At 49.4% G+C, this 27,921-nt stretch overlaps 2 protein-coding genes and 1 long non-coding RNA gene across 6 annotated transcripts in view; 1 reads left to right on the forward strand and 2 right to left on the reverse strand.

Moving 5' to 3' along the window:
• LOC139059268 (uncharacterized) overlaps positions 1-27,921 on the reverse strand; it is a 380,230-nt gene that overhangs the window by 151,743 nt on the left and 200,566 nt on the right. The gene's annotated exons all lie outside the window — the stretch shown is intronic.
• The window catches only part of LOC139059264 (monocarboxylate transporter 14), a 133,381-nt gene that overhangs the window by 30,335 nt on the left and 75,125 nt on the right, over positions 1-27,921 (forward strand). The window contains exon 1 of one of the 4 annotated variants that reach the window (XM_070537447.1): positions 14,019-14,292. The exons of the other annotated variants lie outside the window; for them this stretch is intronic. Coding sequence (XP_070393548.1) covers positions 14,136-14,292 — 157 coding nt within the window. The 5' untranslated portion in view covers positions 14,019-14,135. Of the gene's footprint in view, positions 1-14,018; positions 14,293-27,921 lie in introns of those variants that run through there. 4 annotated transcript variants of the gene reach the window in all.
• Positions 25,402-26,284, reverse strand: LOC139059700 (uncharacterized). The gene has a single exon (XM_070538132.1). The coding sequence runs from the start codon at positions 26,282-26,284 to the stop codon at positions 25,427-25,429; it is 858 nt and encodes a 285-aa protein (XP_070394233.1). The 3' UTR covers positions 25,402-25,426.

A 27,921-nucleotide genomic window follows, 5' to 3' on the forward strand; every position in this document is an offset into this window, starting at 1 on the left:
CGCCCTGCTGCAGTTTCGTGAAGTTTAGACACCAAAGTTTCACACATTCCTTTCTACTCCTGGTCGCGCTGGTACAGATGCCACGTGACATTAACTATTTGAAATGTTAGTCCTCATGGGCCTGTGCAAGGTGAAGCGAATTGCAGCCAAAGGCGGCACCACCATTGCATCTAGTGAAGCAGGCTCTTTGTCTCAGATTCTTTCTTTTTTTGATGAAAAACTTGCCAGCTGCTTCTTGTTTATCAAAGATGTGGTGTTTTAAGCAAGCTTATGCACCCACGCGTTGTTATACAGGGGAATTCGTTGTAATCAACAAAAGCACTCTCGCAAATACTGGCACGCGCAAATTACCGTTAACGTGCACGCGCCATTTAACGTTGACAGACACAAGTACATTATTTGAGAGCGATTAGACATGCACTGAATGCCGAGAGCGCGGAAAACCCAAGGTGCCCTAAGTCGGCACGTCTGCACACCGATATTGTTCTTCTTCACTGGGCATGTTTGCGTATGCTAAAGGCACCTTTGGGTGTCTATATATAATCTTCTCTTTATCGACTTTCAATGAAAGGCGGTGGCTGTCGCGTACAAGTGGGTACTGAGATCAATGGTTTCGATGGTTTCTCACATAATTAATGTGTGTTTTCTTAGTATATACTAGAGCCTATTAAAGGTCATCTCGCTCCCGACAACTGCAGCGAGAGTTGTAATTCTCGATAAAAGCACAAGCTTTGAGCGATACGCGGTATCGCGAGGGTTCATCAACTCGACCTTTTGCGCCCACTCCTTTCTGAACAGAGAAAGAGATCGCGAGAACTATGCGAGTCAGCTAAAAGCAAAGGAGGTCAACGGCCCGATGCACATCCGGTTCACTACGGCGTGTGCAGGGTGAACGGAGTTGTGTGGATGCTAGTATGAAGGAAGAGAATGAAGGCAGGGCCTATGTAAGGATTCTTCCTGTCTAATATTATTATTTGCTTGAAGTCGAATCCTGACGAAGAGCCGATGCCGGTGATAACGTGGATGGAGCGCTACTCGGACAACTGACTAAGCGTGAAAAGAAATAGCATTGGAATATTCTCATTTCATTATCCCTGGTTCCGTGCGTACATACATAGGATGAGGAAATAAAGATCGAAGACAGGATTGTAAACAAGAAATATGTCTGGTTGGCTACCCTACTCTGGGGGATCCATGGGAGAGACACGGAATAGAAAGATGAGATAGAGGGAGGGGAGAGAGAGGAAAGCTGCGGTGAGCTCGCGCTCGCACACGGAGGCCCTGAGTGAGTCAAAGGCGTTCACATAGGCCAGTTGTCCTCAACAAAGACGGAAGTGCCTTCGCAGCTTTGTGGGTCGACAAGCGATAGGAACGGTCTTCAAGCAGCACCTGCAAAGACAACGGCCGATCGTGCTATAGTCGCAATGCGATAGATAATGTTTGTCTTTCCGACTGAAATCGGTGACATTAGCACAATAAACGTTCGATGTTCTCTTCAACTGCAGCATTGCAGTCACATTGCAGTTGCATTGCATTGCAGACTGCGGCAATGCAGCATTGTCGGTCAGTCCAATCAAAGTAGTGTATGCCTTCATCAAAGCCACTCCCAGCCACAGCCGGTACAGAAGTGATGCCTCACGTCGGTGAAGCCCGGGTGCACGTCGGAGTTGGAGCGAAGGGTTTAGTTCGTGCAACCTGGTGCGCCTTATATTTGGGGTGTGCCACTCTGTTAAAGAGAGCTCGCGCGCCAGGTGACAAAGCTGCCTTCCAGCGTCTGTCCTCGAAAGAGGAATGCGAACGTTGCGTTGTTCTTGATGCGACTTTCGGGCAGCCTTGCCTGCTTGATCATTTCCACTAATTCCGCAACGGCCAGGTAGGCACTGGAAAATAATTTCGTGGCCTTTCTGTTTGACATCGTGGTGAAGTTTGACAATTTCGTATGTTAGTTGTTCGTGAGCTTCCCGTCGGAGAACTGACTGCATGCTGTGCAAAGCCGGTCTCGTGTCGAAATTCCAAGCACATCTATGTAGTACATATAGTGTTCATGACGATGCCTGCCGACTGGGGGAACTGCAGCAGCACTGAGTGGCTTTGACGCGTGAAAAAGACACAGATAGTGCTGTTTGTCGAAATACAGCGGCACTTTAGAGAAGCAGCAGTTATCTGACGTGGTTTCGGAGTGCTTTGCTAGATCATCACGAGGGCAAGCGCTGCCTTCTAAAGCAAAACCAAGCGCAAGTGGTTCGCTAAGAAATAATACAACTGAGAATGTTAATGAAAGGTATATAACAAACTGAGCGTGCATCCCGGCAGACACCCCAGTGAACCGGCACACACATTCTACGAAACTGAGCATTGTTCACGCTTGAATATCAAAATGGAGGCGCGACTCAGCTACAAAAGTATAAACGAAGTACATCTCGCCAGTGCATTTAGACACGGCGTTATTCGTGTTCTTATTCTTATAGGCGGCGATGTGAAGGGTCCTGCCCAGGATGCCTGGACGTGACTACAATACTTCAACCAACCTGGACAGAGCAGTAAGCAGGTTATTAGGCTTCTCGCGCGTGCTTCATCTTCGCGAGGTCTCAAAAATCGGCGACCGCTCGCTACCTAATGCATACTAGACTCACATACAATGACATCAGCGCACTGAAACACAGACCACAGTTCCTTGCTGCTACTGCTGCAAAGCCCGTTAAGCATTCCTCGCTCGTTTCACGAAGCCACGAATGGTCGTCGCGCTCTCCTCCGCGACTACTGCTGTTAGCGGCAGGGCAAACCATTAATTGAGGGAGCAACAGCCTTTTGTACATGAGGAGGAACTCTCGTAGCCTCCTTTCGACGGCGGCGTCCCGCTCCGTTTGTGGACGGAGCGGAGTGGCGACCGACATTTCGAGTGTTATTTTAGGCCCGCCCCTTGAACCGGAGGCAGCGACATTGCTTTCCGCCTGCGTGTTTGTGTGTGTGCGCGCGCATGACGAATCCACTTGTCCGCTCGCCGGCTTTGGGAATGCCTGTCTCGAGTGTTGGTTCTACGCCTTCTCGTGCACCTCGCCTGAGGCCGCGTTCGCCGCGCGCACTTGGGGCGAGAAGCGCTGGCAAAAGCCGATAAGAGCTCGACCTCATCTTCTTCGAATGCAGTTCAAAAGCGCGCAAGTGGAAGCGTTCTTACGCCTATTGGCCGTAAGAACGGTGATTGTGTGCATGGGTTGGCTGATCTCGATGCAGCCTCGCAGCTACAGAGGCGCAAAGGGCGCGCAAGTATACATCAACGGCGCTGTTTGTGTCGGCATGGCTGGCTGTTCCTTATATTGTATTTTTCGGCGCGCCGTAAGTATGCGACGGGCACGACGCCCATTGTTTTATGCCCTTTCCTCGTAAACGGCTTACATTGATGTTCTGCAGGAACACCCAACTCCGCGGCGCTTACGAAGCGCTCTTGCTGGTATAGTTTTAGACCCTGGACTGATATCACCTTAGCATCAAGTGATTGTCTAATTTGCTTCGATGATACGTAGAAAATGATAGAAAACGTTGCAGGCGCCCTATTTAAGTCGCTGTGTACGTAGCTTGTTCGATGACTAAGGAAGAGATGAGGTCTGGGGTTGCGCGTTTGCGTAACTGAAGGAACCAATGGAGTACTTAAGCGGTCAAGATAGTTTGGTATACTAAAGCGCACAATGGTGCTGAAACGTCCTGGAGTCATTTGGGCTCTCTATTCCAATGGACGTCCTACTCACGACGTCCACTTGATGCAAGGTAGGAATTAGTTGCACCAGTATAGCTAGTTTTGAAGACGACTTCACTCACGTATGAGCTCAGACCGTTAGTAATACGACCGTAGTTATCTACAGAATCTGCATACTTAGAACGCGGCAAGCACACAGACAATAAGGAATCGCCTGGATCGTGCTGGTTGAAGCTCCACGAGATGTCCGAAATTATGCGTATGCGCTTTATCCAAAGGTCCTACGAGCGTGCAACTTCCCGCCAACCGCATGGCGACCCCGTCGGACAGTTGCTGCACTTCCCGCAAGGTGCAAATGGTGGCTTGCAACTCGATACGCAGACTGAACCGGTTGGAGTCGCTAGAGTGGGCCGCGATCGCGCGCTAGCAACACTGCACAGCGGCGCCTGCTGAAGGACGCATCGTTCCCGGCTTGCATAACTGCGTGCCAGAGCCCGTGGGTGCGCGTTTCAGCGTGTGTATAGCTGTATGCGCGCTCCACACGAACCGAAATACCGTAAACCTGACACCCCCGTGCGACGTGCTGCAGCTCGCCACGGAAACACGCAGTATCAGGCAACCTGCATATCACGTCGCGGTCGCACACTTCAGTTTACCGCCGGTGTAGCGACGTGCAATGGCAGCGGCTGCGGCGTTTCTGCTCCTGGAAACACACCACGATCTCGGCTGTTTCACTTTGCACCGCAGAAACGAATGTAGAAATGGCTGGATGTTCGTAGCTCGATCGCAAAATGCAGCGCCTGTCCAACAAAGAAAAAGAAAGTGGGGGAGGGGCTCTCACGCTATAGATTTATTATCGCCAGTTCTGAAGCTGGGCACATCATTAGCGAAGGCGACCGGCCAACTACAAAGAACACGTATGAACAACACTTACGGCAGGAACCACCGAAGATGATCGTCAAAGTCAGAGATCGCTTTCTTGTGTAACCTGCTGATGCCATCCGCGCGTCACGAAACCTAATGAATACATCAGCAGACACGCGAAGTGACAATATCAGTGCCAAACAATGTGAAATGATGGTCCCGCACTCTCATATCCATAAACGGCGAGAGACACACAAACCGCGAAGTGTGGGGAAGAGCCAAAGAAAGGCTATCGCGTTAAAAGCTTTCTGAATACGGGTTCAAATCCCGAAGCTGCCTCCACAAGTAGTACAGTCGGTACATAAATTAATTTGTGCCCACTTGTGTTTCCCAGTCAAGACAGGCGGAACAGCGTTTGTCGTGTATAGAAGCTTTGGGCACCTGCGTCTACAATTGCCATTGTTTTCAGTGATCGCTTCATCCATACATTCAGAGGCATACAGAGAGAAAGGAAAAAGCGATAAGAGAAAGGCGGGGAGATTGACCAGACTGAGCCCGTTTGGCTACCCTGTACTGGGGAAGGACAGAAATCGGACTGAAAGATTAGAAGAAGATAAGTTCATAGTACGCAACGAGAGACACGCGATTAAGCGGTATCGTTCAGTTCATCATAAGCGGTCATATAGCCTGGTGCATCTCAAGACGCGCTTCTGTGAGAGACGCCGTAGTGCAAGTGCTCCGGATTAAATTTATCTAACTTGGGTGCTTTTAAAGTGACACCTAGTCGTAACTACACGAGCGTTTTTTTTTGTCATTCCATTAAAGCGAAATGCGACTACCATGGCTGGCAAACGAACCCGTGACCTTGTGCTCTACAGTGGAACACTGTATAGTAACTGGGCCGCTGCGGAACGTGTACTTTTCAATGCGAAATCGAGCACATCTGAGGCTAGTGAACATAGCTAAGTGCCCCGTTTTATATCCATAGCCCCTTCATGATGTGAACAATTTCTTTGGGTCGATTCTAAGCAGCGAAAAATGTCAGCGTCATTCATGGTTTTACTCATTCTCTCATATCCCTATTCTCATATTTTGCCAACCTGATTTCGTTACCAGACAACATGCACGGTTTATATGCTCGCAGTCGTTAGCCCTGCCCCGTTACAGGTGCGAAGCATCGGGCACCTTCAGTTTCTAAGAGTTCTGTGAAAGGAACGAGTAAACTTCAAATTCCCGCTAAGCACGTCTTCCCTGAGACCTCCAGGTACCCGGGTAAAAAAAAGCAATCTTTACGGCTTACACGGATGTCAACGATTTGATCATTTCTCACTGATAGTGCACGTGTGGAAGGAGAAAAATGAAGTGGCTTCGTGAGACAGGCGCCCAAAACACGTAACACTGCGGATTAATGCAACACTAAAGAGAATCATTGAAACATAAATTAAATAATTTTAGAATGACGTTGACGGATAATAAAATAACGGCGCACTTCGCTTTCACCCGCAAACAACACTGTTTTGCGAGTCGCATGCCTGATCGAGCCCACCAACATGTCTTCTGTCTCAACCACGATCTTCTCTCTTGCTCGTCTGACCGGAATTTTTCCCATTGAGGTTTCATTTGTCAATGACAGTACACACACGTCGTCAAATGAAAATAACGAAATGTGCTGCCGTCTCGGCGTTCCCCCCCGGTAATCGGCGCGCCAGGTTTCTGCGCGCACCATCGGTCGCAGCTGCTACTGCTGCTCTCTGTCGCGCATCTAAATGCACCACCTGCTGCCACTGACGCCGACGTCCTGCCAAGTCAGCTGGCGGCTGTACCGGCGGGTCGACGGCGCACACGTGATGGCGGCGATGCGCGTTGCGTCACGCAGACAGGAGGCCGACCCTGCGACGTCACTTCCTGCCTTCTCCCTGGCTGGCGACGCTGCTGCCACCTGTCGTCGGAAGTGGCGTCACTGAGCCTGCCGCGCGATTGAGCGCACTATTTTTCACTGCAAGCGGAGCGTAGCGCCGATGAGAGGCTGTGGCGCAAGCCGATGCAGATGGCTGCGGACAGAAAGTGCAAAACGGCGGTGGTAGCGGAGGCCTCGTGCGAGCATGAAGATTTTCTTCTCAAACGTTCTTGCTGTTTGTCTTCTGTGAAATATATGCGAGCGTGCGTTCTATGGCAATCGTGAAAGCACGGGAGATATCGCAGTGCTTTACGGACATGACACTAATTACATCCTTCATACTATGACCATTTTCGTAAGCTGTTCGCACTATATTGTAGGAGTTTCTCGTAGCCCTTGCAACTTGTCCCTGAATGGTGACCTGTTTACGGTACGAATGTTTGATGCACATATACAAAAGAAAATGAAACCAATTCCTTACAGTAGCCTGGGCTAGCAGAACATTTATGGTCGCAGTGCCTTAAAGGGACACTAAAGTGAAAAATGATTTCTTTTGCATCAGTAAATTACCGTTCTACAACCCCAAAAATACCACTCTTACAACGATATGACGTTTGGTAAGCCAGACAAAGCGTAAGAACGAAATAGGTGTGGCGACGCCTACTTAAGTTCACGCACCTGGGGGCTGTGACGTCTTGGACTTTGATGGCATCTTTTAGGACCTACTAATTATATAAAGCGGTATAGATTGACTACATTGTGTTCTAAAGGAATCAAATATTAAACATGGGAAGTTTCGGGAACCTTTATTCAGCCAACGCGGCCCAAATGCGAAAACATACTTTGGAATCCCTGACGTCACGCTGACGTACCTGCGTTGGGGTTTCGGCGCGAAATTAAAACACTGATACTTGGACCTTCATTTTCTCATCTAATAATCAAATTATTTTTTTGAAATGACTACCTCCGGTGTTCTCAAACAATGCTCCATTAGTCTAAACTGATTTGTTGTTTCGCTTTAGTGTCGCTTTAACGTCCCCTGGCCCTGCCTGCTAGCTAAACACTGCTGCCAAGCGGACTAGAAACGATCGCTGCCTTCGCGCTTCAAGATTCAAAGAACGGAGGCCAGTTCGCAGAAGTACCGAGACACTGGCGATGACGCAGTGCCCGTACGGCGCGAGCCGCTCGGAAACTCGCGCCGACGTAGCAGCGCGCCACGGCTCCGACGTGGGGTTTTCTATTTCTGCGGCTCCCCCCTTTGACGCAATCGCGACCGCCGAAAGGGTGCTGGGGGTGGTGGTAGTGGCGGTTCGCAGCTGCAGTGCAGTGATCACCGTCGAGACTGGAAGGTTTAAATAAAGACTGGCGCAACGGTCGCCGCCAGGATCATCAGGGGACGATGGCGGGGCGCAAGCTTCGAGAGTCTTTCATTAGGGCGTTCAGCGTGTTTTCTTTCGAACGTCTCCCGCAATTTATTATCTGCCGGCCGGCCTAGTGCCCAGATCATCTGCAGCGAGGTTTGGCACACAGACAGCGTTAAAAGCGAAAGATACTGAAGATGACGCGGCTTAACTACGAAGGAAAAGATAAAACAGCGTAACTATATGCTGAGCGGAGCAGCATTTCAATAATGGCTCGGTGAAACTACAGGGCTGACAAAAGTGTGAACAGGGACGACTGCGGTTGTTAAGGGACGGCGTCCACATTCTTTGTGAGCTGTCATGACAAAGAGAGTGAAATGGGTTTTACGTAACGTAAAAAATAATGGCTAAGGTGGTAACGGTGAAGGCTTTGTAAAGCCGTTTTGACGCATTGCGTCTGCGGTAGCTTAAATCTACAATAACTTGCATACGAGCCGAGGAAACCGCCAAGGGCCAACAACCCTTGGCTGAAACCTAGGCGGGGTCCAGGCCCACTCCACCAAATCGCAGGGCACTCAATAAAATTATTTGAATGAATGAATGAATGAATGAAAGCTGTCAAATCACTGAATGACGCTGCATAGCGAAGACCTACGAAACGATGACCTTAAAACACATGAATAGCGATATAAAGACTACAACATTAGCTGGCAAGCGCAGATTGAAGGCGGCGTGAGTAGTCGATGACAGCTCGCAATTCAAACGGGCCATTGTATCGATCCTGTATCATGATTCGCAAAGAACTACAAGGTACGGCAGCCCATGCTGACACTCCGTCTTGAACCGTAGCGGCGCTAAAGCAATGCTCGATGAAATTTTAGTATTGTACCACAGCTCTCCACTCCTGTTATCTTTATTTTTGTTTATTTTAATTTTATTTTATCCTTATTTTTATCTTTTTTTTTTGGGGGGGGGGGGGTCTAAGGCACGTAGAACATCCATGTTTTCGTCAGGAATCATCAGTAGTACATATCTACCGTGCCACAAGAGGGTGAGTGAAATTAACATATCAAATGTACATATTTTCGGCAGCCATTGTATACACAAAGGCCTACCAGGCCATGAAAGCGCAATCATCGGTTTCTTTGAGGTATGTCTCTATGTGACGAATGTCTGGCAAACCGATTGGCTACATAAGAGGTCCCCGAAGGTCACCGTAGAAAGCGACCAATAGAACTAAGAAAGGTTGCATGGGAGTTGAGTGGGTGTGCGCTGCAATCGCGCGTACTGACGCGCACACAAACGTACAGAACCGCAGACATTGTTCAAACGTGATTCATTTGCATGTCATGCGTATGAATTTTTCGAAACCGCAAATGTAGACGCTGTTACTAGTATTCAGGGTGTCCCAGCTAACGTTGGACAAGATGCGTAAAGATATTTTTTTTTTAATCAGTGGAAGACACCGCTTTAATACATTAATACCCACGGTGTTTGGTTGTCAGACTTTTGATGATCGAACGCTGCAGGTTTTAAAATTGTACCTTGCATCGTGTCTTTTTAATCTATCTTATTTTTTTCGTTGCACAGCTTGGCTAAAGTTAGCTGGAACACACGGTCTATTCATAAGTATGCCACTGGAAGTCTCTATCCGCTTTTTCTGCACTTTTGTTCTCTCCCTTTCCAATCCCTTCACGCGAACTGCTATGTCTGTATACGCTTGCCTTATCTTTACGGCGTGAGCGCACGTCTCTACTGCTAACTGCTTTCCCAGTGGAGGCCCTATACGTGACTCTACACTCTTTCTGCAGAAACAAACCTCCCCTATGCCTGTGTGGATACGTATGTCGTCTTTGCTGAGCTCAAGGTTGCGGGTCCGAATCCCGGCCGCGATGACCAGCTTCCTACCAGGGTGTAACGCGAAAACGTTTGTATAGCTAGGTTCAGGTGCAAGTTGGGGAAAGACAGTTTGCAAAAGGTAATCCGCAGCCTTCCTCTGCGGTTGTATTTCATAGCCGTAGTGTTACTGTGTGACGTTAAGACCTACGAATCAATCAGCCGAACCTTATAGAATGTGGCAATTCTGGTAAATTTGGGAAAACGCATGAAAGGCGTGTTTTGTATTTCAACGTTTAGACGAAGGTACTGATGAAGACCCTTGTCGAAACGTTGGCTTCAGCCTGATACATCCATTGCACGCCCGCTTTTCATCGGGAATGAACTGTAAGCAAATAGTTCCGCCGCAATGACTGCACGCTGGTTACTTTGTAGATTACGAGGATAATGATCCGGGGAGACTCGGGTGAACGCTCCTTTCTGCATCCAAAAATTAATGGCAACGAAAACGACACAGATTAAATGTAACGAAGGAAACGCGTTCGTGCCGAATGTTGTATCGGGTGATTCAGTGTGCACAAAACAAAGCCGATACTTTATTATTGGAAAAGTCGTTCAGACTCGAGCCACACGCTCCCCGAGTCGGGTCCAATGACATTCCCAGTGTCAGCACTGCGGCTTCGATCAGTGACGGACGGCCCGATTACCGAGAATAGGCGCACTGTTCGATGCACTGCTCGGCCGGACGTTCACCTCGCGCAGCGACGGCGCTCTACCGGGAAGCACCCGAGACGCACTGCGACGCCGACTGCGGGGCCATCGGCGAAAGCCCCAAGCCGCAGCCAGCTGTGGCTGGCGAGTCCGATGAGTAAGTCTGCGCTGTCCCGGAAGAGAGAGAGAGAAAGAGAAAGGACGCAAAGAAAGGCAGGGAGGCTAACCAGAGGTGGTTCCGGTTGGCTACCCTGCACGGGGGGAGGCAGTAAGGGGGGACAAAAAGAGAAAGAACGGAAGAAGGAGCGAGAGAAAAAGAGAGACGAGCACAAACAAACCGCGTACACTATAGAGGGTGGGGTGGGGGGGGGGGGGTATATTACAGAAGAACCGGCGAAGAAGCCACAGCCTAGGCGTCTGATGGGAAATATACAAAATGGAAAATAAAATATTTGGAACCCATGCACTACAGCACTCTGTTGCGGCGAACCGCTCATTGGTGTTCGCGAGGAACGTTGCTCTTGTATAGCGACACTTTCTTAGTAGAAGAAACGCGACCAAGCTAGCCACATTTTCACCCGGAAACTCCTCACACTACGTCTATACTTGTGGCACGCCAACATGCCGATCCTACGAACGACGACGAAAGAATGGCGATGGCATGACGAAGACTGTACGACAAGGACGGCGTGCCGACGACGGCAAGGCAAGGACGGGTTGACGACGACGGAACGACGACGTTGGAACCGACTATGCCGGCACGAGAACGACTGCCACGCCGACAATGGTCTTATCTGCATGACGACGAAAGTATGATTACGACAGTGTGAAGACGATGCGTAACGTGCGCGGTACACTATATTGTTCTTGCGTTCTCGACTGGCTATGACTATCCGTTACTGCAGATCGCCATACCCAATATGCCATTGAGGCGTGTTGACACTATTAACTTTGGTATATGACAATTGCGGTCGTACTATTCCTGTTCAGGAGAACTTCAAGACATTTCGCTCGGTTTAACAGTGGCTGGGAAAAGCAGCTCAATGTAAATCGGTGCCCTGAGCGAGGTATTTGATTTAGCATACTGCTGAGTGCATTCCTTTTCAGTTTATGGCCATTCTTTTGCACTACAATGAGCAACACAGGATAACCGTCAGAAATGCCTTCGTTTAGTTTCTTTAAGCATTAATGAAAATGCGTTCACGACTGCTGGTTATGATGCCCGCAATGCCCGAGCAACGTTTTTGGAATCAAACGACTGAATACGTAGCCAACCGCCAATAAGTTTGCCGCCATCGCTGTGCGCGACAGGCAATGAGCTTCCTACTGTCTTCTGTCTTGCTAAGGTGACTTGTCGTTGCGCAACAATGGAGTTGCATGACCAGATCGTCAGCGGGTGTTCCTTTGTCAGGAAAGCGGTACACACCGCGCTCCGGTTCCCGCTGACGCAACTGCTTCGTGGTTAGGAAACGTAATTGCAAATTGCGAGTAGAGTTGATCACTTTCGATCAATTCGCAGCAGTGCTAAGCAGCTGCTCACAAGCTGGAATGACATAACGCGCTCCTCGTAACGTCTCTTCAGAAGAGCTTTCTTCGACGTTACAGTGTATCACGGTGATTAGGCTTACACCTGCCTGGGGTAACTTCGGTTTACATTATCTCCGTGAACGGAATATCCAGATCGCGATTAACGTCTACGTTCTTAATGAAAGTCCACTCAGTTGGTTATATTACATTATATACTCGCCCTGACTGGGATGCATGCCTTGTTCCACGCTTACGCTCTTGTCTTCCAAACACGTTTTGGTGACGAGCTGCTGATTTTAGATTGCTGACGGCATTAAAGAAAATCAGCTAAGTATGTATTTTTTCCTTGTAAGTGCGAAAAAAAAGTTGACCATATCAGCGGATCCCACGCTAATGTGGGAACCGATGATAACAGAGCGAGAGAGGGAGAGAGAGAGAGAGAGAGAAGAAACTTTATTAATGAATGGCCGGCAGTTTCGTTGTGGTGGCCTCAGGTGGCGGCTCCAAGTCCTTGGACTCAGGCGGCATCTTTGGCTTGCCGGACGGCCCAGAGCTGGTCTAAGCTTTTTTAATTATTATTATTATTGATGTTTACTGAAAAGTCTTCATTTCTCCTTCTTCACTACTGTGTAGCGCAATACTCATCGGTCAGCGCACGCCCTGGTCCCAATTTTGTACCCTTTACTATTTCTCCACAATCTGATTGTGTTGCCGATTTCATTTCTTGCCTCGTTTTCTCTGTTTGAAAACATGCCCAGTGCACCCAGGCTGCCTGTTTAGAAACATATCCATAGGCAGTTGCACATACCCAGAGGCACAAGTTGCATAATCGGAAAGGCAACCGCGGCCAGCAGCAATCAGCCGCAGCGTGGGGAGAAGGGGCAAAGAAAGCTTAGCGTTCAAAAATTGGGCAGTAACCGTCTAAAGACGAATTCAAGCTATAGCTTCCCGATAGGCCTGCTGAAATATGCTGCTGGGGTTACACTTATCGGTCAGCCGCTTCCAGCATCGGGCTGCGTTACGAACCGCGTTAAAACCATTGGGAATACGCATACCATGCACTGGTATGAGTATCAACCACGAAGTCACCACATTTGGTTAACTATCTCAAGGACCAGCCTCGTTTACCTGGCCAGACAACCGACCACGCTAAGCGGGGGAAATAGCCAAAGAAAGCTTTCCTTTAATCGTACCGCTTTTGTTTCGGAATCAAGAAGCCAAGCGTGGAAGATGCGGCTCGTGACCTTTTTGAGCTCCACTGAAAAAAGTTTGCTGAGGCGATTCATGGAAACGCGGCGACTCAATTCTGCACGTGGGGGCTATGGCACTAAGTTACGTTACTGATGTGTGACAGGAAGCCGACAGGGACGTATGCGTGAAACCAGTCTTGCTTGTTCCATTTGGGATACCCATACCGGCAATAATGCCTGTCGCGAAGAATACTACGGCACATAACCCCTGACATTCTGAGCAGCTTCGAACAATGGGTGTTCCCTCTCTCAGTTTCCTAAACCTTCATATGTAAAAACATTCATTGTCTTTCAGTTCAATACACAAGGAGTCGTAAAACGGGTATCGCTTCACGATCTATTACGTAGGCACCGGCCGTGCGCGGAACTGAAGTAACAGCCGTCGGCAAGCTCAACTTGTACTGCCGGTTTCACAAGTTATTCGTTAAAGCTACACCATTCCGCAATTTCCTTTTTTTTTTTTCATACCGCCACCATTCGTATTCCACGTGAGCTACGCGTGCCGCTATACGCAAGAACAAGCGAAATGAAAAAAAAAAAGAAGAAGCTACAGAAGAAGAACGACTCCAGAAAACGAGTGTCGTGCGCGGTTTAAGACTCTCACGAGCGCAGAGAGAGATGTGGTGAGCACGGGTGCGGTGCATGCACCTACGTACTGATGCGGTGCACGTCGCCGCCGAAGCTCGCCAACGCAGCACCTGCCGCCGCTGACTCGTCACCGTTTTATAGCTCGCTTCCAGTGTCAACATACGCGCACAGGAACGACTCTCCTTTACGCGCGGACAATACAGAAAGGGACGATCCGCCGGCGGCGAGGGAGAACTGACTCAACGCCAGCAGCAGCAGCGGCGGCTGGCATTTGCGCGCTCGTAACCGAGGAGAGTCGCTGCTGCGGCGGCGGCGGCATCATCAGACAGTCGTGCCAGGAGGAGCCAGGCTTGCAGCCGCGCGCAGTACCTACTGCAGGGGTACACCTCGCGCGCGCGAATCGCTCCGCCATGCCGGAATCGGCCCGACGCACCACCGCCGGCGCTCGCGCCAACCGACGGCAGCGATCGGGACCGCCGCCGACATCGTCGTCCGAATGGAGGTCCGCATCTGGTCACCTGCAGCGGGGTCGTCGACCCTCGGGGTTCGTTGGATTACCCCAGCGCGGTACGTACGCATCGACGCACGAGCGCGCGTACTGTATCGGCGGACCCATCTCGGCCCCCGCCGTTTCGTTTGCTGCTTCCGTCAGGAAGATTTCCCACTCAATGCGGCTTGTCACGCTCCGAGGCCACGCCGCGTGTCGGTGTAACGGCCGTTGCGACCGTGGAGGCCGGGTCGACGGTGTCTCGAGGCGCGGTGCGGGTTATCCCGTTGCGTGTGTCGCAGAAACTACATTTCAACTGATCCGAGACCGACTCCTTATCTTGTAGCGCAACAGCCGACCCCACGGACGCTGCCACTGGCTCAGAGAAACGGTTTGTGTGGCTAGCTCTGCTTGAAATTTGTGTCTACTTACTAATCTGAAATGTTTCACTACTCTAGCGCTTTCTCCTTGCTGGGGGAAAAAAAGAAATTGCGGATTTGGTTTAGGTTTGCTAATGGAAAATGCAAAAGGGGGTCAGAAAAGTGAGGAGCGTTTCCAACGGCAACCAAGTGAGGTAGGAAATTGTCATCGCAATTTTTAAGGCAGGGCATTTCGGAAAGTCGTCGGGCATGCAGCATCTTGTTGCCCTATACTAATTGGCTCCTAACCCAAAGAGCGATTAGTGCGGTTAAATGTGGAAGGGCACACGGCCTCACGTTGGAAATGTGCCCGTGCCCAGGTCGCATGTGCTAGACTCTGCCCGCGTTTACTTTGCGCCCCTTGCGTTCAGTAAAGGCAGCAGATGAAAGGCGCGACAAACTTCCTCACTCCTCCACCCACTCTGGCACAACATGTCAAATTGTTCTCAGCGACTACTCTTGTTCCTCAAAGCTTTAAATAACCGCTACAGGTTATTTACAGGTTTATCAGTGGTTCGCATTCATATACGAATCTCCAAGGCGACCTGCTGAACTTAAGAGAATCTCTAGTGTTACGCTTCTTGAAAACAACAAGGTCTGAGAAGAAAATGACATCACTGTCACCAAAACCTTCATCGAATCACTTGCGCTGGGAGACACAAAAGGGGAGCAAAGACAGGGAGGTTAGCCAGTGTAAGTACCGGCTGGCTACCCCGCGCTGGGGAAAGGGCTGAAGCGAATAAAAGGTGAAAGAGAAAAGAAAATCAAGGGAAATTGACACAATAACGATATCCTACGCGCTGCAATATTCAAAGGCGGTCGCAGAATTCTTTTTCTGTGAATTATGTGGAGACGATGTACGGGCTGCATAGGTCGGCAAACTAAACCGAACCCACTCAGACTCACTCCCAAAATATATACTTCACTCAGGGCTCGCTCAGACTCACCATAATGTCATCAGGCTCACTCGGACTGAAACTCACCTAAAGCAAGCAGACTCAGACGGACTTGCTCACACTCGCTAGTCGGTGCGAGTCTGAGTGATATGACTCATGAGTGATGACTCATGAGTCATATCGCCAGCCTATATGGTAGGCATTCAGGTTTGGCAAGGTTAGATTGATAATGCTTCAAGCCGTGCTTTTCTGCGCAATAATCGCAGCTAAATCCCAGCGGCGGCACGTCAAAGAACTTAAAACTCCTTGACTTCGTAATGCGTTATAAAAAAGAAACGGCCTGCTTCTCTTCCTTTTCAAAAACGCACATTGTTGTCGTATTCAAGAGTAAGCCACCATGAGAGTGCAAGGAATACTCCTTTAGAATCCTAATGTTCCAAAGAGAGAGAGATAAAAGGGACGAGGAAGGCGGGGAGGTTAACCGGAAGATAGATATCCAGTTTGATGACCTGCACTGCGGAAGGGGTAAGGGGAGACAGTAAGAAATTAAAAAAAAACACGTGATAGGTCAAAATAGCTCGGCCTTGGCTCATTGGACGAGGTGGGCCTCAGAGACGTGTGCAGCCTGCCGATAGTAGAATTCCAGACGAATGTATTTAAGGATTCTCTCAGTAAATGCTTGAACTATAAGCTTTATGAAAAAGTACCGAGTATAACCCATCAGAGCGGGTGTTCTGGCCGATTCAACGAGCGCACGGCTGTAAACGAGACAGAACAGATGCGCAGTAGCGCTGCAGGGATACTAGCACTGTGAACGAAAAGCTTGCATGCCACTTGTCATAACCTTCTGATCAAAGCTATGCGATGCGCGCGCTCCCACTCTCAGGCGAGCTTCAAGCTACACTAAAGAAAGGACAAAAGCAAAAGCCCCAGGAAGAATATAAAAAGTACCTTCTACGACGGATGGCGTCATGGCAAATGAAGCATACTGTACTGTTTTCTATTTTTTTTAGAGTAAGAAATACGGAAATAATTAAAATTTATGTCGTAATTTATTCGACCCAAATGCTACATTGTATGTACAGCAGAATGCAGAGAAATGGTGCTTTAACAGACTGACAGCTGACAAAGTCCAAGCATAAAGTACAATTATGGCTGTTTCAGGTCATCTTACGTTTATAACGCTTATGATTCTTGCTGAGGAACTGAAGTTCATTCCTAACTCCTAATCGAGGAATGAACGTTTTTTTTTCGCTTTATTCAGCCAGCCAGTTACTTATTCTTGAAGAACGAGTTGTTTTAAAACGGTCGACATGATGTCTTCCTGTTCATTGGCACAAGCATGCGACGCATCAATACGATTTCTACGCAGCCATGAACACTAGAAGAAATGCTGTCGAAAGAAGTACGTGTATGTCGTTAAACGGTGAAGAGTGGCACATAAATGACAAAGAACATTAAATAATTAAACGCAAGCGCCGTTTTTTTTTCTTTAATGTCCGGCAATAATTCTTGTGTCACAACTTCAAACCAGAGCGAAGGGCTTCAGCGTACTTATGTGACTGGACTTTGTGTTGCAGTGGTTTGGAGTTAACCTTTAGTTTTAATGCTCTTGAGTGATTTCTTTTTGATATCCCTATGTGAAAAGGAGCAGCCGGCGCCAATCAAAGGCGGCAATATCTCACAAGTACCATATACTAAAGAACAAAAGAAAAAAAAACAACATTGTGTCTCTGCATGAGATGGATTGTACAATAGAGCGTGGTGTGCACTCAAGTATAGGGCTCGCTGTGATTACACACGGGAAAGTATGCAGTAGCACAGGGTGTCATTAATGTTTACCCTGATAGCAAACAATGTATCTCTTAAGTGGATATAGTAAGTGAAACATGCGTTATACCACGTATGCCTCTACTCGTAAAGTTTTGAACCTTACATAAACATTCAACACAGGCGATACAGTTCAACATTTAAATCGCTTCAACATGTGCACACTTGGTAACACACAAAATATCAAGCCGGTATTCAATCTCTTGCCACACATTCTGCAACATTCTGCAACGGCCAAAGTGTTAAACGAGACACAGCTTTACAGATGCTTCATGGGTTACCTTGTAGACCTGTAATAAAAAACAAACGTTGCCATCATAAATATAGTTAATACTTAATCTTGAAATCAGGGTAAACATTTATGGACACCCTGTACATATTCACCAAATCCGTGGAGAGCAAATGCAGAGAAACAACTGAAAGTATTTGTGATTAGGTAGGTGGAACAAGTACAGACGTATTAATTAATCACACACACGCACAAGCATACATATATATGCGGCGCGGTCACGAATTGATGATATATGTTCCTTCGCTCGGCACAATCGGGAACGGCCACTGCCTTTTACAATGCTGCACCGAATTAACGATATGGAGGACGGATTCTACATTTGTGAATCAGGGTACGCAATGCCAGCAGTTTGCGGCAAAAACACCGTACCGCGTCCTTGTGCGAACGGGGACGCGGTACGGTGACAATAAAAAGAGAATGAAAATAAAAGAAAGAGACTTAATCACCTTATAATGGTGACGGCTGCTCCTTTTCGCATAGCGGTAACAACAATATAAAAACATAAGTAAGAAAAATGAAAAGAAACCACGTCATATGGGTCTATTCAAGAATGAGTCGAGCTGCAAATGCGCATAGTGTCCAGCTGGACGAACACAACACAGGCCAGAACGAGGAAAGTACTAGAAACGAAAACAAAAATTATGAAACAGCGAAAGGAACCTAAATAAACAGACCGGAGCATTCCTTTCGTTCGCGTACACAGTCGGCAGCTGTGACAACTGGCAAAGCCATGCCCAGGCCAACGGGGTTTGAGCCTGCTGTGTAAACGGTGAAGGTTCATCGCGTCCGGACAGGAGCGGTCACCAAATTGTTCGCCTTTTTTTTTTCTGCCTTACGGAACGATTGAAGAGAGAGAGGAAATCTATTAGAGAGCGAAAAATTGTGCAGAAACCCTCGACGATGATTGTGAATGTAAGCGAGTAGCACGCACGCACGCACGCACGCACGCACGCACGCACGCACGCACGCACGCACGCACGCACGAAAGGAACGAACGAAACGAACGAACTTCTTTCTTGCCGAGTCCGACCACTGACCAGCCACGAAAATGGGCGAAACAGCCAAAGTTATTCGCTTTCAGACTGGCCTAAAGTGCTGCTGAACCGTACCGATCGGCTGGCTATCATTGGCTATCTGCTAGCGCATTATCCCTGTACCGGGCGCAATGAAGTAAGGTGGGTTAAAAGATATATACTTCAACGGGAACATAACCGTTGGCGCTTGCACTGAGTATCCACCAGGATCCGATGTTGAATACAGCGCTGTTGCTCTCATCTTTAATCCAAAGCACAGTGGCAAGCCAGCTCTCTTTCTATTAAACGCACTTCTTTTTTTATCACAGTGCTGTTGCACTGAGTAGCAATCTAACACTATCGAAAGTAAAGGAGCTGTTTTCGTCACCTCCACGAGAAGTTCTCACGTGATACGCGCGGCAAAACATGTTTTCACTGGAGCCAGCACATTCACGGCCTTATGTGATGGAACCGAAGACAAAGCTCTGCTCAGGCTGCGGTTTAGCGTTCTCGGCCCCGTCGGCATTGCAGTGGCGTAGAAGGCAGTTTTTGGCTCGACTTCAATGAAACGCTTATTTAAGCGATATGTATTTTGCTCCGGCTCTCTCCTAGTAACGTTTTGCCAGGACGCGCGCACGTAAAAGCGCACGCGACTGCTTGTTACAAAAGATGTAGATTGCGCAACCGCCGCATGCAAGAAGCGAAGCGGACCCGACGCGTGGGCCGATGCGGGTACTGTTTGACCGCCCACGTTCACGTAAGAGGCGATCGCTGTAAGCGGCACGCATGCGCAGTAGCGCGTGAAACGCCATGCAATAAGCTCATTACCGAGTTGACCTGCGTGGAGACGGGTGAAGCTCCTTCGCGGACGCAACTAAAGAGAGACGTAACACTGGGGCACCGACGGTCGCTTGTTATACGGCAGATGTTTAACAGCGTGACACAGGACACGGGAAGGAAATCTGTTGCCCGTCCACTTCGTCCTTTGTCGCGCCGTCACAAAATCTGCAGTTCGACAAAACGTACCAACCGGCCCGAACGCACTCGCTGTTAACCGATAGTCGCTTACGTGGCGAAACAAGACAACGTAGAACGCGATCGAACGTCTCTGGAGGCTGAAAGCCCTGCCCCGCTGTGTGAATAGTGCTGAATAATATATGTTGTAACGAGCAGCTTCGTACGGCGCCGCGATTATATCGTGTCTTGGTGAACACTTGCTATAATGGTCAGGCATAAGGGTGTATACACGCGTCTTCCTCTGCTTTCTGATCTTTCGCAAAACATAGCCACGCCGGAGCGCTGACCTCCGAAAGCGCCGCGCGTCTGCGAATTGTTTCTCCACAAAATTAAGACGAGATCGATGGATCGGTTTATGACGTGCCTTCTCGTGTTCTCTTCGTAAGGCGCGTCTGTAAGATATAGGGTATTTCTACGTCACACACTACAGCTTGAGTGTGCTCTATGATTGCACGAGGGGGACGTTTCTTGACGTAAATTATTTGTAACTGTTCATTCATTTGAGGCCGCTCAGTTTGTTAAGGACATCTACAGCGCAGTACTTCTGTCGCACACACCTGGCTGTCTTCTACAGGTGAATGCAAGCTCGGATAACAGGGCGTAACGAAGTTATGGTTCTCGGTTTCAGTGATCGCATGTGCAAATTAAGCTTGTCGACGTTGTAATGCTTTAGCACTTCTTACGCCAATTCTCCGCGTACAAATTATTTACTGGAAGAAAATCAAAAGCAGGTCGAGAACTTCGACTCGGCCGTTAAGTTCGTGTGCATCCAGTGACGAGGTAGCACCAGCATTGAGACGAAGCGTGCCGAGCGAACGTTTGTGCCTTTACGAAATTTGTAATTGAAGTTATGCAGTGCTTTTATTGGATATATATATATATATATATATATATATATATATATATATATATATATATACATATATATATATATATATATATATATATATATATATATATATATATATATATATATATATATATATATATATATTTTTGTCCTCAGTTGACCCCAGCCCTCACCTAGGCTGGGGTGCTTATGGCCCCACCCCGCCCAAATTGCCGGGAATTTGGATGAAATTTTCACTCTCTCACTCAGTTGACTAAATAATTGTATAAGACGTATGATTTACGTGTGCGAGGATGACGCTGATAGAAAGGCAACTGTCGGCGGTGCCGAATGACGCAATATTACGCATGTTTTCGAGGAAGTGATCGGTACATTATTATTCAGTAGCGCTCTGAATAACGCACAGAGCTATCTGCGTAGCCATTAATATTACAAGACAGAGTTCTGTTAACCAAATTATGGTAGAAGACGTGCTCGACGATTACAACGCTCTTCCCACGGCGACTTATAACACTCGTTCGTTGTGGGCAGAATTGAGTTGACTTCGACGCCAAATCACCTGATACGCAAGCGCTTATCGCACTTAGATTGCCTTAGAGAGCTTCAAACCGCTGGCTGGATGTCCTCCCCGCATCGCCAGTTGTCGATGACGACAGTGTCAATGAGACGAGAGAGGTGCGAAGGCAACACCCGGAAGATAACGCGATGCCCACAGGCTCCATTTCACGCCTTCCTCTGTGAGATACGTGTTGCGCAGGTATCGAGCCAGATAAGAGAACTGTGACGTCCTGGTTTGTTTGAACAGCATTGGAGATCAGCACTCAACCAAGATGCACACGTCGCAAAAAGGGCTACCCTTTCCTTCCGTGTCCTGATCGCGTATGAGGAAACGCGTGAGACTTCCTTTAACCCCACGAAACGATCAGCCAACGCAGTCCTCAAGATCGTGGGCGTCAGTGCCGAAGTACATGGCATGAAGCGCCTCGTGTAATATCTTACAAAAAGATTCCTTAAAAAAATGTGATTGAGAATATTGCAAAATTTGAAAGAGTAGGCCGGTTTCACTAAGGCTAGTGGCAACTAGAAACGTCAGGCAAGAAGGCCATTGTCCTTCCAATGATGGTGACCCTTTCGTCACTCACCGACGCAAGCACCCAGAATGGGCAAAGCGGGGATAGCGAGTAAAGTTGGCACGACGTTTGACATTGCCGTACGCGCTGTTTATTGATCGCGTTTTATTTTACCTTGCAAAAAAACAATCAGTGACAGTTATCACATTTCGTTAAATACTTCACGAGTTTACGCTGCCTTTGGTCACCCACCGTAGCCGTGACAACATGCGGCATGAGCATAAAACTCTGTTCTATTAGTTATAAAATCTTGCTTTTTCGAACTATAGGAGGCGTCCCTTTGTTCACTGCCGTTTGCTCCACGAAAAAAAAAAAAGTAAGAAAACATGAGTCCCTGGGACCGTGTAGTGTTAGGACAATTGTAACTACTTTCAACTACTGTGAAATACTGAACGATGCCCTGCACAAGCAGATATCAATGCGGATGTAAATAAATAAAAAAATAGTGTAGCGTGCACAGTGATATTAAGAAACAATCTGGACGTGCGCCCTTAGTTAGTATAATGTATTATGAATAATGTATTGCCTTATAATTTCAGTCATCTATTAACCATACAAGGTGTGCTACATGTCAACTATGTTACTATACAAATAGTTTCAAACGAAATGCGAGAAAAATTTTCGTCAGTTTCAACTTTCCCGTCCTATTTCCATTACATCTTTCTATGCATATCGTAAGTGTTAGTCACTTGACGCAATTGGCGTTTTGAGGTATTCACTTTTCTTCGTGTCCTCGTCCATTTGCTGTAATTTTATATACATTCCTCTCTACCTATTACTTGAATAAGGCTTTTTAGTGGCCCGGCTGTTCGTATAAATCAAGGTAATCTGTAAATTTATGCTAAATGTATCTCTGTTTGTTATCCGAAGTGGCGCTGTCCGCTTGTCGTTGCATTCACATCGCTCACAATTGCATAAATTTCGCCATTATCATCTTCACGCTAGCGAACGAAACGTGCTGAGCTTTGCATCAGAAACCGCGATCACATCCATCAAGTGTACATATATCAAGCTTCTCTCCGTCTTTACTTTCCCTTTCCCTCCCCCTAGTGCAGGGTAGCAAACCGGAGGCTGTAGCTCTGGTTAAGCTCCCTGCCTTTCTATCATTTGCACCACTCTCTTTCAACGAAACATCCTATCGCACCCTCCAACTGCCCTCCTCGTGTCCATTCCTTTCAGCTGTAGAGCCGTGGTAAACGAGACGGACACACGTCTTTTCGGTAACAAGGTCTAGTTTATTCTGTCAAAAGAGAGAATTGAGCGGGCGCGCGCAGCGCGCCGGAAGTGGCGAGGGCTTTAGAGAGTGAGAGGAGAAAAGAGGGAAAAGGAGCATAGAGAAGTGCGGTGCACGGACCTAGTGCGAAAGGAAGGCAGTAAACACAGTAACAAGAAAAGGGAGCTCGCGCACGACGTTCGGCACAATGAGTCGGATCATGTGTCCGTGTGCCTGGTGTCCAACACTCGCGAAGGTCCGCTTACGGGAGGCCCGCGGGACGCCCCGCGGAGTTGTTTATGGCTGCGGGGGTGGTGCGCAGCTCCATCGCCGCGCCGCTACAGATTGCTCCCCCCTTAGAGAGGAAGCTGAAGCGACGAACGATGCTCACAATGCACAAGTGGCAGCCCAGTGAACGCGACGACGAGGTGACGAACCGCGCACTTGCAAGGCGGAGTCCGCATGTTCCGGGGAGGCGAGATAATTAAGCGCGGGTGCCTCGCTGAATGCTGGCTTGAGTCGCTCAAGCGCGATTGTATCTCGTTTCCCATTTACGTCGACGACGAAGTTAGAAGGAAAACGTTCTAAAACGGGGAATGGCCCGAGGTAGTGGGGCTGCAGCGAGCCGCGCACAGGACCGTAACGCACAAAAACATGTGTGGCTGTCTGCAAGTCCGAAGTGATGTACACTGCACGGGGTTTGTTAAAACGCGTAGGCTGCGGACGGAGGTTTCGGAACACATCGCGAAGCTGGTCGACGTACTCGCTTGCTGTTAGAGAGGAGGTGAGGGTGTTTTCTTCGAAGAAGTCGGCTGGCAGGCGAAGCGAGGTGCCGTAAACAAGCTCCGCAGTAGCGCAGGAGAGGTCCTCTTTGAAGGCAGATCGAATTCCGAGAAGCGTGAGCGGAAGTCTGTCAACCCACTTGTTTGGGCAGCCGTGCGCCCGTAAGCGGACCTTCGCGAGTGTTGGAAATGCCTCACGGCGAGAAATATGGCGAGCAACTCACGGCCGAAAACACTGTAGCGTGTTTGTGCGGGGGTCATGCGTTTTGAGAAAAAGGCAAGGGGCTGCCACCCACCGTTTACTTTTTGTTGCAGTACCGCTCCGACCGCAGAGCTGGAGGCATCCGTCATGAGCGACAATGGATAGTTGGGGTTGGGATGAGCTAGAAGTGTGGCATCGGCCAAAGCGTGCTTGACAGAATTGAAAGCTTCATCTGTTGTGCTGTCCCAGGGCAGTGCAGTTGACGATTGTTTGCCGCAGAGCAAACGCTCGAGGGGTTCCAGCAGCATCGCACAGTTTCTAATGAATCGGCGGTAAAAGTTTACCAGGCCTAGAAACTGGCGCAGCTTAGTGATTGAAGCTGGCTTGGGGAACTCCATGATGGCTTGCACTTTGTGGGGAAGAGGGCGGATGCCGTTGTTATCCAAGCGATGGCCGAGAAAATCAAGTGATGGTACTCCGAACTCGCTCTTGGCAGTGTTGACGACGATACCATTTGCTGATAGGCGCTCAAAAAGCTGATGGAGATGTTGGAGGTGTTCTTCGTGGGATGAGCTTGCCACAAGCAAGTCGTCAACGTAGGCGAAAACGAACGGCAGACCACGTGTGACTGTGTCGATGAACCGCTGTGATGTCTGTGCGGCATTTCGGAGACCGAAAGGCATTCTCAAAAATTCGAAGAGGCCAAATGGGGTAGTAATTGCTGTTTTTGGGATGTCTTCTTGTGCGACAGGAATTTGGTGAAAGGCTCGCACCAGGTCAATTTTGGAAAACACTGTAGTGCCATCCAGTGCCGACGTGAAATCTTGGATGTTAGGCAGTGGGTACCGATCCGGAATGGTTTTTGCGTTTAGGGATCGGTAGTCCCCACACGGCCTCCAGTCACCTGATTTCTTGGGGACCAAATGGAGCGGGGACGCCCAGCTGCTGGACGATGGTCGTACGATTCCAAGTTCTAACATGTGTTCGAACTCTGCTTTGGCAATTTTGAGTTTGTCCGGGGCGAGTCGTCGTGGGCGAGCAAATACAGGTGGACCAGTTGTTATGATGTGATGACGTACATCATGTTGTACGGGCTTTGTCCAGTCTGGTGGTCGCGTGAGGTTGGGGAACTGTTGAAGGAGGCAAGCAAAAGGATCACCAGCAATTGTTGAGGTTGGGGCTACTATAGGCGAGTCAGAGGAAACGACGCCATGAACAGACAGCAAGGTAGCAGTGTCCAGCAGGCGTTGGCGTTTCACATCGACGAGCAGTCCGTGGTGGTCCAGGAAATCAGCGCCAATAAGAGCACGGCGAACATCAGCGACGAGGAAAACCCAACGGAACACGCGGCGCAGGCCAAGATTCAGGGTGAGGGACCGCGACTTGTAAACAGGTATCCTGCTACCGTTGACAGCTTGAAGATAGGAGGTCGGTGGTGTAGTTCGGTCGGAACGTAGCGCGGGGATAATGCTGACCTCCGCCCCGGTGTCCACCAGGTATTGCTGGCCTGTGGTTCTGTCCATGACATGAAATAGGCGACTTTTGCTTTGGCCCTGACCGGTTGTCGCCATTAAAGGTCGGCCGGCTGGTTTCCCTGCCATGCACAAGGACGGAGGCAGTGGCGCGCCTCCTGCCCGAAGCGGCGGTGATAAAAGCATACCCGTGGTGGCGTTTGAGACCGGGAGCGCTCTTCTCTTGGACGCCGTGATCTACTCGAGCTGCGGTACCTTCCGTGACGGGGTGAAGTGCGATGACGCTCCGCAGCACAAACTAATTGTTCAAGGCGATTGCAGAGCACGTCGATGGGAGAATCGGCGCAGGATGATGTTTGCGGCGCTGAACTCGCACTGGTGCTTGATGATGTTACGTTGCACACCGCTGGCGTCACCACCTCCATGACTTTGTCCGCCAAGCTGGCCAGGCTGTTGAGGTCCATCACCGTGGCTGTAGCGAGTACCATCTGAACGTTTACTGGAAGGCGCTGCATGAACAGTTCCCGCAGGAGGCGGTCATCGCTTACTGTTGTGTTGTCGCTCATGAGCTGTCGCATACGGCGAAGGAGCTGGCTTGGCCGACGGTCTCCCAAGTCCTCTGCGGAGAGCAACTGTTGCATGCGGGCTCGCTGCGATGTTGTTGTGCGCTCGAGAAGGGCAGCCTTAAGATCGCTGTATGGAGTGGCGGGAGGCGGTCCAGAAAGCAGGTCGGCAACTTCTTCTGCAGCAGTAGGCGACAGTGCCGAAACAACTAGGTGGTACTTGCGTTGTTCCGTGCGAACGCCAGAGAGAATAAATTGCGATTCCGCTTGCAGAAACCAAACTGCAGGGTTGCGGTCCCAGTATGGTGGGAGTCGGATGGAAACCGCGGAGACGTCTTGTTGCTCGGTCGTGCCCGTAGGTTCAGTGTCTGGTTGTATCTCGTTGCTGTGCATGGCTCCACAATAACTTCGGCAGTGCCGCGAAGAAAACTACGGGTCACCACTTTGTAGAGCCGTGGTAAACGAGACGGACACACGTCTTTTCGGTAACAAGGTCTAGTTTATTCTGTCAAAAGAGAGAATTGAGCGGGCGCGCGCAGCGCGCCGGAAGTGGCGAGGGCTTTAGAGAGTGAGAGGAGAAAAGAGGGAAAAGGAGCATAGAGAAGTGCGGTGCACGGACCTAGTGCGAAAGGAAGGCAGTAAACACAGTAACAAGAAAAGGGAGCTCGCGCACGACGTTCGGCACAATGAGTCGGATCATGTGTCCGTGTGCCTGGTGTCCAACACTCGCGAAGGTCCGCTTACGGGAGGCCCGCGGGACGCCCCGCGGAGTTGTTTATGGCTGCGGGGGTGGTGCGCAGCTCCATCGCCGCGCCGCTACACAGCCTTTGCGATATGCGCACGTTTCAACCTTGCCTAATACGAACAATGCATACACGCGCGCGAAGGGGGCATGTTTTACTCCGAACAAGTAAATACAAGAGACTTGGCTACTGCGCCGGCAGGCGTACCGTCTGTGCGAATCGCTTACCAAACGCTGTCCGAAGTTTGCGTCAGACTCGCGAACAGCGCGTGCGGCCGAGACGGTCGTCATTTGCATTCGTGCGGCGCGATATCTCGAGAGATCGCGCAGCGGCGTTGCCTGATCTCAGCACGCGGCCTGGGTCACCCCCCCTCCCCTACACTCCCCTCTCCTTGCATTTTTTTTTTTCCCCCGGTTGCGACAGATATCTCTCCGATCGCGTCGGGGTCGCCCCGAGTGAACATATGAGAGGTGTATCTAACGTCTGGCGAGAAAAAGGAAATGGTAATGATCGTTTGTTCCAGAGGAATAACTTGTTTGTTCTCCACACGTCTCTCCGTCGGATACTCGGGCCCGCCTCTTTTTATGGTTGTTGGTTGCGCATTATTAAGGGGACGTGACATTGAATGAGAAAGCCTCCTTGGGAGAGGAGGTCCGTCTGTATATACCTGCGCGTGTGTGAGAGAGTGGGAAAGGGGTGGAACGTTGAAAGCGCAATTAACCGACGTCGGTTCTGCACGAGCGAGCAATTACGACTACGCGGGCGTGATGTTCGCGCGCAACGCTCGAGGTTGCACTTTCCGAGCGCCTAGCGACAGAAAATACGGCGAAGCCATGCGTAGCCGCCGTTGGTGCCACTACCGTACCGCAAACGGCTCAGATTAGCAAAGGGAAGACGCAGTCAGTGCGTGCGTAAGCTGCCTGTCCTACTCTGTACACTGCGAGCAACGCGCCTTACCTGCTTTCTCGGCAAGGACATCGCATGCAGTGGTGTGCAGCGTAAATGCGCGCCCAGCCCGGTATGAGAGAAAGGATTGACCTGGCTGCACCAACGCGGTTTCAATACATGTTGAAGCAATTAGCGCTGCCAGTTTTTACGTTATATTCTTGCTTTAAGCCGTTCGCTGTTGAGCACGGCCTGGCATATATAGTTTATAGCATCGTCGGCGAACCACCTGCGTTCACGTCAGGGGGCGGCGATGTTACCACAACGTAACGCAGTGCGGCGCTCATTGTTCGAGACGTTCACGACGTAGTTCTTCTTTCGGTTCGTTATTTCTTTGCTTTA

Source organism: Dermacentor albipictus, chromosome 4, assembly GCF_038994185.2.
Source record: "Dermacentor albipictus isolate Rhodes 1998 colony chromosome 4, USDA_Dalb.pri_finalv2, whole genome shotgun sequence".
NCBI lineage: Eukaryota > Metazoa > Arthropoda > Arachnida > Ixodida > Ixodidae > Dermacentor > Dermacentor albipictus.

What these genes read in the sequence shown, in the direction of transcription:
- LOC139059700 (XM_070538132.1), bottom strand. Translation starts at nt 26,284, where the DNA reads ATGCACAGCAACGAGATACAACCAGACACTGAACCTACGGGCACGACC.